This window comes from Pelodiscus sinensis, chromosome 1 (genome assembly GCF_049634645.1).
Source record: "Pelodiscus sinensis isolate JC-2024 chromosome 1, ASM4963464v1, whole genome shotgun sequence".
Classification (NCBI taxonomy): Eukaryota; Metazoa; Chordata; order Testudines; family Trionychidae; genus Pelodiscus; species Pelodiscus sinensis.
In genome coordinates this window covers 191,755,933-191,766,936 of record NC_134711.1, presented here as the reverse complement: position 1 = coordinate 191,766,936, position 11,004 = coordinate 191,755,933, and the positions used below count along the sequence as shown (strand labels likewise).

At 37.6% G+C, this 11,004-nt stretch overlaps 1 protein-coding gene across 2 annotated transcripts in view; it reads right to left on the bottom strand.

Moving 5' to 3' along the window:
• PDXK (pyridoxal kinase) overlaps window positions 1-11,004 on the bottom strand; it is a 79,664-nt gene continuing 68,660 nt past the window's right edge. Inside the window, exon 11 of one of the 2 annotated variants that reach the window (XM_075912532.1) lies at window positions 1-10,654. In XM_075912532.1, the coding sequence (XP_075768647.1) occupies window positions 10,632-10,654 (23 nt within the window). In that variant the 3' untranslated portion in view covers window positions 1-10,631. Of the gene's footprint in view, window positions 10,660-11,004 lie in introns of both variants that reach the window. The other variant, XM_006137930.4, reaches the window with a different exon arrangement.

Here is an 11,004-nt window from a genome sequence, read left to right as displayed (position 1 = left end):
AACATTTAGGAAAAAAAATTTATTGGAAAAAAAGAATTACATCTCACACATATACACCATGAAAATAATTATTTGTGTTTAATCTTCAATAAGAAGAGGTTAAGACTGTCACAAAAAACATACACTCTGTATTACACTCTGTATTACAGCATTACTCTATTTGATCACAGATTCTGGTGGCCTCAGCCCTGTTCATTTATATTGGACAGCAGTACAGCAGGATTAAATGTGCTTGAAACTAATTGGATTACAGATGCTACCCACCTTTAGGTTAAGAAAAAAATTACACCCATCTGGGTCAATATTTAAGATTCACTTTAATAATTTTTTTGGTAAGGCCAAACTCCTTTTCTTAGTTGATTCAGAAATCAACAGCCAGGAGAAAACTCCAATGGAAAGTAATCCCCAACTCATTTTTCTTCAGTGGCTGTATGAGTTAAACGCACCTTAAAATGGCATTTAGGAAATAATGGTGAATCATTTTCTAATAAGAAAGTGACATAAAAAGACTACATTTAAAATGGTACCAACAGCAAATTGTACGGTCATGATTCAATGGCATTAGTATACCCATGATATCATCTCACTCTTACAACTATACCACAGTTTTCCAATATATTAATATATCAGAAGAAAATATTGTTCAATCAGTACTGACCATTTCTCGTATAAATATCAATTGTGATAGTCACTTGGCACTTATGGCTTCAATCTAGCAAAGCACATAAGCCCATTCTTAACTATTAAGTACCTAAGTAGCCTCAATGAAGTCAATGGAACTACTCAGATGTTTAAAGTGAAGCTCACACTTACATGCTCTGCTAGACTATAATATATATAAATCCACAAGGCCTCTTTTATAATTGATCATCTATTAATAAGGTCTTCAGACAAAGTAGTACTAGTCTGACAGCTGACTGACAACTAGCATTATACTGCTTGAAAATATATCCTTTGGAATGCCTTTCCTCATAATGAGACTAGCATTATTTTGGTTCACGAAAGTTTTTTTAAAATGTGTAAACAAACAAACCAAACAAACAAAACACATTAAATGCCACTTAGACTGGAAGGCTTAAATAAGTAACCCATCAGGTGCTGAAGAACGCAGCACAGTTCACTTCCAGCATTTTCTACCATAAACAGCAGGTTTCCTTGGCAACTTAACTTTTTCTTGTGCAAAAACTATGCGTTCAGACTGTGTGGCAAGAACTGAAATCATTTGTTCTAACAGAAACGGTCTAATTTTTAAACAATTCTTGTCAGACCTGGAGACCACGGAACATGCAAGTATTGTTTGTGAAAGCAGGTCCTACAAATGCTACTTCCCATTACTCTACCCACAACTTGAGTTGTCACAGGCAACCCCTATCCAGCTCTAGTTGTCTCCCAGCCCCAGAGGGAACTACTACGAACTGTACCACTGTATAGTGCTTTTGCAGTGGGGGAGCGGTACTTGCTAAAACAATCCAACTGAATTCACTTGAGATCCACTGAGATTTCAATATTGGTTTGAAGTAGCTAGTGATTAAACACCAAAGTTCTTCATAAAATAAATGAGGCCTACCACACCTGCTGGTAATCAAGTGTATCTAGTCTTTCAGAATGAGATAGTGCTTTGGTGTGGAAGAGCAGATAATGTTGAATGTATCCTAACTAGTGTACTATTAGCCTCATATTTACTATTGTAAAGGTTAAGGAACAAAACTTAATATGTTCCATTACATCTTGCAAATGCATGCTTAACATTTAATGAATGTGGATAGCCCCATTGTCATCAATAGGACCTATTCATATGCATGAAAGCATAAGCTGCATGTAACTTATTTGCAAGACCAGGGCCTTAAAGTCGGTGTTGCTCTTAGGAAAACTGGACAAAAGCCTATCCTTAAATGTGTTATTTCACTTTAGAACTATACAAAAAGACATGCAAATGATTGCTCTCTGCAGGCACCTTCTATTTATTTCCTCTATGTGAATCTAAATGTAAACATATACAGTAACCGGCCCATGAAGACTATGTCACCATCAGTAGTCTCCTATGGCTAGGAGACCCAAGGCGGCCCCAATAAGCATGTGCTTGGATATCAAATGTATGTTGTCTTAATCAGGCTCTGGGGGCTGTACTTGAAAATTAAACTAAAATAAACTTGGCACTCCTTGCCCTGAAGGATGTCACTGAGTGAAAAGCATAACCACGTACCTATACTCATGCTAGCTCCAAAGAACAGTTGCATTTCCTCCTGAAGGGCAGTGCAAATAGAAAAGTAAGTGCATGTTGATACGGCCATCCCTCAGAGGGTCCTCAAAACTCATCACACATAAATCGTGCCCACTAACTCCAAAGGGAGTCAGATATGTGCACAGTAAAGCACAGAATAAAGCTCTGATCCATGTCCCCTCCTCTGACCCATGATTAGATGCTCCATCAGGCGTTTTAGTACAGAGCAGAAGCAGCACTTGTCAGGCATAGATAAGAAAAAGCTCCCAAGGGAAACAGTTGATAAGTTCTTCCCCAGCAATTGGAAAGAGTGAGGTATTTATAAGTGGTTTTAGGAGACCAAACTGTTTCTTTAGAAAAATAAAAGGTTAAAAAAAAGTGTGTATATCATCAGATAATCTCTGAAATCTGTGTGTATATATGGCTGGGATGTGGATACTGCATCCAATATTGGATCCTAGATCTGCTTATCTATGCAGGCAGCCACTCACACCTGCTTGGAGACCCTATAAAATAAGCGTAAAAAAACTCCAAACCAGATTCTTAATACTTAGTGGTTTGCTTTTGTCTTATTTGCCCAGCACTAAAAGATAAACATAATGGCTGTGTCTAGACTGGCAAATTTTTCCGCAAAAGCAGGTGCTTTTGCAGAACAACTTCCCAGCTGTCTACACTGGCCGCTTGAATTTCCGCAAGAACACTGACTTCCTACTGTCTGAAATCAGTGCTTCTTGAGGAAATACTATGCTGCTCCCATTCGGGCAAAAGTCCTTTTGCGCAAAACTTTTGCACAAAAGGGCCAGTGTAGACAGCTCAGATTTGTTTTGCGCAAAAAAGCCCCTATCACGAAAATGGCGATCGGGGCTTTTTTGCGGAAAAGTGCGTCTAGATTGGCACGGACGCTTTTCCCCAAAAAGTGCTTTTGCGGAAAAGCGTCCGTGCCAATCTAGATGCTCATTTCCGTTAAAAGCATTTGCAGAAAATCATGCCAGTCTAGACATAGACAATAAGGTACATCAAGGTAAGAAATAATTGTTCTGATCTTCAAAGGTGCTGGGAACGCCACAATTCTAACTGAATGGTATATTTTAGCAACTCAGCTCTTCTGAAAGTCAGGCCACATATTAAAAAACACTTGAGACCAAAAAACCCTTCACTTATCTCCATCCATACTGTTCGTCTATTTTTGCATTCCTCTCAGCATGGGCAGCTAAACAAAGCCAGTCAGCGTCACGTTCTGTTTTAGTTTAATCACATTCACTTTGATTCTTTTGACTCATCTCATCAAAACCCCAGAATCCTGCTAAAATCAAAATCCTTTAGTTTCTAACTTATCTCTAGCTTTACTATAACTCAAAACTGAAATTTGGGTCTATTGGAGTTGAAAAAAATTAATGCTCAAATTACAGTGGGTGAGGCAGCATTATTTAGTCCTTTTATCTACTGTACTACTGCAACTCTTCACAATTTAGAATATAAGCCTTTCCAGTAGAAAGAACAAAATGCATGAGAGCCAACCAGAATATACACAAACACCATACAAGCTGACATTTTCACCAAAAATTAAAACCATTATCATTACATAGCACTCTGTCTGGCATAAAATTCATTTACTTATTTATTTTATATGCTTCAAAGACAATCTTTAAGAGATGTAAACATATACAGAAACAGGGTCATCTATTCAATATGAAACACTCCACAAATATCAAGTACCTAGAAAGTTTACTTGTAAATATTTCTCTGTTTAACAATTTAGAACTAAAAAAATATTACTTAAAAAGGCATATTTTATTTATTTGTAAGCTGTCCAGGGCTGGTGGGGTTGTACTATCCCTACCATGTCAGAGCCAACTTCTGCTCTCCTCCCTCACAACATTATGCTCCCGGAAGAGGCAGATATGGTGTGGCTGGGACCTGAAGCCACAGTGCTGTCTATAAAAATATAATTCGTAAGACTTTCTGTTCCCGTTCTGAAGGCCTGCACAGCCAGCCCCCAAGTTCTACATTTTCTCCCCACTGCAACTAAAACTTAACACATATACACAGTACATAACACTACGTTCATCTAGACACACATTTTTATAAATAGCAATGCAACAACAAATGCAATACACAATTTAGACAGGTAATTTCAGTGATAATATATGGCACATCCTTCAAATATTGTTGGTATTTTCTTTAGTGCGCTGCCTACTTCTCTACAAATTCAGGGTTTTTTTTGCCTCTATACCTGTGGCTGCTCCTAGAGGCAACAATTGAGGAATACGCATCCTTATTCAGGAAAGTACTTCAGACACATGCTTAGTTTTATACATATGCTTATGTCACATTTACTTAAAGATTCATTACAGCTAAGCATGCAAGTGCTTCCCTGAATCAGGTCCAGAGTGAGCTTGGTAACTGGAACAAGTGTTAAACCATAGAAACTTTTTTTGGAATCACTGTTGAGGCATGGGATTGGTTTCTTGATTAACTATATGGAATTCATGGGGGTGCTATACTGTTTATATGTTCTTTTCTCCTGGATAGTTTCCTTTCAACTCAATTTAAATTCTGAGCAACTAACTTTGGATCTCATTCTAAAGAAAACATATTAAAAACTACAGATTCCCTATGAGATCTGTGTTCAAGAGTGTTCTTTGGTAAAATAAGCACAAGTTCATGTTTTTGATAAGCATCAGGGCCATCCTTTTTACCTTCTAATATAAATGTGCATAAACTCACTAATTTGCCCATATATTTAGAAGAGATTTCCAGTTTCACAGCTTATTAGCTATAATTTTTCAGAATAAACCGTCCTTCAATCAAGGATCTCATTTATCAATAGTAAACAGCAAGAGAAAAACAAATGTATTTTCAAAAGCCGTTTTTCTTCTGAAAATATTCTACTCTAAATGTTCAATTAATAATCAATGCCATTGACTTAAATAGGTGTTGAAAGGTACTCTAACAATGAAGCATTACTGAAAAGTACAATTTAAGATAAATTATTTATTTAGTGTTTAAGCTTCAAGAAGTGTTTTGGTTTTAAAGTAGCTGGACTATGTGCCAGTTTTATACCAGCATACAATTCAACTTTTTAAAGGGATATAGATGAGCCATTGTTTCATTTAATGGTGTGGGGGCTAAGTGACATTTGGCTAAGTTACAAAATCAGGCTCTCTGTCTGGCATTTTGCAGAAGAGACTTCTTGAATAGAGGATCTTCCATGTTTCTCACTAAACTGGCTCTCTGCCTTCTTCCACTCACAGAACTGCCCTAATGTTTAAATGATGCCATGTTAGATGCAAAAGGGATGTGATCTGGCACGGCAATCCCTTTGATTTCGCTGATAAGGAAACAGAACTAAAGAATGGACTGTGGCTCTGTCTCTGGAGGCCCTAATCCCCAGTGAGGGAAACATTCTCTCACTCTGAGCTTTCTGTAAAATGCATATGGGAACAGAGATGCAGAATGTCAGAGTCATTTTTCAAATGGCAAATGTAGGTCTCTCAAAAGCAGTCATGGAGCTAAAACATGCTACAGAATTCATCACTAACTCCACCTCCTCTCCATTAGTGAGCTTCAACCCTTGACCTTGCAGCAAGTTTCTGCCGCTATGAAAGTCATTCAAATAAATGCTTAAAGACAAGTCTAGTACTGTACTGTGCCCCAGTTCAGTGGTTTTATATTGGCATGATTTAGGTATTCAAATGTGGGCTTCCCTCTTGTTCCCCCAGTCTTCATATCAGATACTAATACAACCTTAATTAAATCCACTTACTCAGTAACACTACCAAACTGTTCTTCTTGTTTTAATTCTGAAATGGTTAACATTCAAAAATAGCAGTTAATATTTATGCACAGTATATTAATGTAGACATTTTTATTACAATCTTTGACACATATTGCAAATTAAAATAGACGAACACAATCACCGTAACCATATCAGACAACAAATTAACATCAACCAATCAAGATACATATAGGATACTCTTAACAAGGCAGTATGTTTCGCTAGCAACCTCAGTCCTCCAATTCTATTGTATAGTATGTTATCATTTTCTTGCATTTTAAATATAAATCAGCAAATGAACATCTAAGTTACTAATTTTAATGCAGATTTTAAGTGTATTTATACCAAAGTAGGAATAAAACTTCCATGTGACACTTTTTTAAAACTTTAAAGTGTTGTTATACATTTATCTTCCAAGGAAGTCAGTGAAAGTTTTATGCACAAAAAGGCTGGGTTCTGGCCCACAATAGGCCAGATCATTAGTTTAAGTGAGTTTTGGTCCATCTGCATAAGGCTTCACAAGTAAGTGAAACTATAATAACCAAAAAGGCTGCACACAAAGAAGCACAGTATAGAAAATGGGTTCAAACACAAATTAGCTAGCTCAAGTAACATCAGCCTTCCATTTTGACAACAGATGAAAAATCACTGACCAGAATTATTGAATCTACAGCTTGCTGCCAAGTTGCTTGTACCTCTGCAGTCATTAGAGACATTCATTTTAGACTGACAGCTTTTCTTTGTATGAAGATCTGCAAGTGGATAAGATGACCCCTGTACTAGCCTCATTTCCTTTAAATGGATAATTGGCAACTGTGAAAAAGGCCAGAGTGAATAGTGAGCTGTGTGCTTGTTGCTCTGGAAGTGTGTGTCTTTTCTGTATCAGTGGAATCTTCATGGATGTTACTCCAAGAGAAGAGAAGGGAAATAAAAGAATGTTAGCATCTGATTGGACTGAGATCGTGTGCCCCACATGTCACAGTTTGTTCTAAAAACACTAGGAAAAAGTGCTGCATAACATTAACTGGTAAAAATGCCTGTAAGTTATACGAATTGATTTAACATTTAAAAATACCTTTGTCCACATGCTGTGACTACACAAAGGTAACTACAATATGTATTTACAGTCAGTTTCTCAATAGGCCTTCAATTATTATTGTTAGACAGTGAGCCTGATTCTGTAGCTGATGTAAGACCTGATCTAATTAAAGTCACAGAAAGAATATGATGGACTTCAGTAGAAGTTCCTGCACATATCATATGAGCATCTCCCACTGACTTCAACAGATGACATAATGCAGCGGCTGCAAATTGCAGCCAGTTCATAACCTAACTTCTCCAAGTACACTTCTGCATTCAAGTCTTTAAGGTTAAGCATTCCCTCTACTGTGTCCATTTGTCATGAATATCAAACTGAAGGAGCGATCCTGGAGGGGGAGGGTGTGTCTGCTTTTCTCTGAAGCATCAGGCACAGGCCACTCCTGCAGTCCAAATATGTGATTTGGACCACAAGTTCAAGCAGCCATGCCAAATCATCTGCCCCACATAATAGCTGGCCTCTGTTCCACAGATAAAAATTCTGAATTGATTTATTGTCATTTAATCTATTAATCTCGTTGATGGCATCTGTTATTCCATTTCCAAATAAACGTATTTGTTCCTACAATCCTAAAATTGATTGCAATCTTACCATAACTATGCTCTCTTGATGGCAAAAAGCTTGGATCATGTATTGTTATTACTGCTTTCCAAAAGGAGGAGAGGATTATGAACCTCTCTCTTTGATCCCGATGCGAAGAACAGGAATCTTTCACTAGCCTATGGAAAATTTAAGATCCTAGAGGGATTATTCCTATAAGTTTAAAATAGCTTCCCCATATTAAAGAATCATCGTGTGAAAAGATGGAGCAACAATCTGTTGATCAGGCTTCCCAAATCTATGGGAACCACTGCAAATATCAACATGAAATGGTATGGGTTTTAAAAAAGCGAAATAAAAAAGGTTTATGCTTATTATCCACAGAGTGTGCTACATGGCCACTAAGTAACTAGCAGCTGGTAGTGATAAAACTGTATTTATGTTGAAAAATAAGTAGAAAGCCCTTGGAGTTTTATTATTGAATATTTTGATTTAAAAGCTACTACCTCCAATTTGAAAGATGTCTGTTTCCCATGCAGCTTCCATAGCAAACAACATATGCTCAAGAAGGCAGTTAATTAATAAAGATCAGTTTTAAACATATGGAAATTAGTGATTAAGGTATCTAGAAGGAAAACAGCTTTAAAATATTTTAAAGATACAGTGCTGAGGAAGAAGCCTGACTAAATTGTGCTTTGTTATGACTATGAATGTTGGACATCAGCCATAAACTCATGCACTGAAGGAAACTGCTGTGCTTTATTCATATTAACTGAATTATTATTGCTAGAAAGTTATTTCATGGTTGAGGTTACTGTAAATTGTGGCACTCCAGTCAAGTTTACCAAGTAATTTTCAGATGTGTGTGTTTCTTATGTCAGCAGAGCAAACTTAATTGCTGAGTACGCTGGAGATGATAAAGTATTAGCCAGTTAGCGCAAAAGTTGAGTTCTTCCCTTAAATGTACTGCAAAACACATTAGCATCTTATGTGTTATTTGCTTCCGAGATGCTGAAAAAGAGGGATTTAAGACTACTACTAACTGGAAAAATTCCACTCTATTAAAAAAAGGAAAAAAAAAGTTTGGCCTAAAATTAGTGATACCTGGGTATGCTAGTGGAAACAAAACGGGGACTCTGATGGCAGAAAGTCCACTGGGAGGTTGGATGCACAAAGATTGCAGTGGCACACTCTACCTACAACCCAATCATGGCTGAGGGACCTACACTTAGTCAATGGACATAGCTTAGTAACTGGCCAGGAAGAAGTTTCTGGGAAGGCATCCAGGAAATACACAGATCAAGTGCTTTTCCTGGGCAGCCTCAGACAGTGTATGAAACAAAACTGCCCTTCTTTTAGCATGCCCCTGGATGTACAACCCCCTCTCCCCTCCACCCCATTGCAAGAGGGTGAAATTTGTATCTGTGTATGCCACTATGAAGAAATCAAGTTCACAGTGTGTCTTCAGGTTTGGGCACATACACCATACTAAGGCTCATTCTCAGAGGTGCAGAGAACTTGCAGTGCCTGTTGAAGTCAAGAGGAGTTACTGGTAATCAACGTCTCCCAGGAATGTTACCAGCATACATGGTACAAAAATTGTCAAGAAACTTCTTCAGAAAGCATGTCAGGGAACTGGATTCTGATACAAAATTTTAAGCCATAAAAATTCCCCTGCTGCCTCCATGGAAGGAGAGAGAAACTAGAAGAGGAACTTTACACTGAAGTGCTGAGGTTCTATGGATGATAAGTAGTAGTATAGATCCTTAGACATATTCTAACATTAAAAAAACTGCTGTTTTCGCAAGCATAAAATAATTCCTTAAAATTCAGATAATAAAACTGTCTAAAAGTGGCATTATGAACAAATTAATAGTTCTACTTACGCCTTCAGGCAAATGTAGGCAACTGTTCACTATTGTACTTTACTGATGAACCTCTTATACGGTGCTCATTTTAATTAAGCAGGTGAGCCCTCTGAGATTTCTAGATCGAACCATTAATAAAGTATACAATGCCCTCAACAAAGATGCTAGTTCTCAGTACTCCAGTGGCTTGCTGTCCATTACAATACCAATAGGTTTACTTGGCTTTTACTAGAAGTAGCCACAGCACCTTCCTTTCTTAGAGAAGCTTTTTCTTGAAGTCTTAATTTAAAAAGAATTAAATCTAGTATCAGAGGTAGAATTACATATTTCTACCTGGTGCTACTTACTGGCTAATTAAACTAATACAATAGTTCTTTTCTGAAGTGGAGCATGCAGACAAAGTGATGTAGATACTTGTGGTCACTAGAAATTAAGGGATTAGCACCTATAGAAATTGGAATCACATATTCATTCATAGGCCGGAAATAGGATAAGTTATTAGCAACATGAAATGATACCTCTAGACCTTTGCAGAGCACCTAATGCTAAATATCTCTGATCTGCTCCCTACACACAGCCCAAAGCTGTGTGCAATTTCAGCCCTACTAGCAGCTGAGATAGTAAATATCACAATTACCTACCAAATGCCTTTAGTTAAGGGAGTAGGTAGCTAATGAAATTGGTACTAGATGCTTTGCTACAATACATTTGCCAGTCAGCCAGCTATTCCACTTGCAAATTCACACCCAAAGTCTTTGGCAAGGCAGGAAGCCCTGTATTCTCTTGCCATGAAACACAGACTAAGTGAATTTCACAGCCATTTTGATTCCTGTGAGTAAGTTATACAACTCACTTTTTTCCTCCCCCTTAAACCAAGCAAGGGCAGCACATATGTTTGATAGTGGATATCTGCCTATGCAAGGCATTATTTCATGGAAGTCAGGTTTTTGTCACAGATCTAAGGCAAACATTACAATTTACGGGAAAGAAAAAAGAGGACATCAATACATTGTGCGTTACTGGGAGACATACAGCCTTTATAACAACACAGTAGCTTTTATTATTATCTCCGGGTTTTCTATGTCCTTTTTGCTTTGGACCATTCTCAATTCCAGCTGGGCTGGGTTAGGTTTGTTTCCTTTTCCAGCCTGTTCTAAAAGAAGATATTCAAGTGTCAATAATAACCAAACACACACACACACACACACACACACACACACACACAAGAATGAATAATTTTTCTGTCCTGTCCCCATCATTACTGTTTTCCCTTTTCGTTCACTGTACTACCACTTCCCGTTCCCTCCACCAGGGGGTATAAAACAATGTTGTTCCCCCAGCCCAAGTTCTTCTGCAGTACCACTATTATTTAGAGACTAATCCCAAAAAGTTCTGTGGGAACTCAATTTTTCTTTGGATCTTATTGGGACTTGAGAGAGCCCAGCAACCTGTATTCTAGGTGACAAGGACCAAGTTGTGTGAGTATACAGTAGAATAA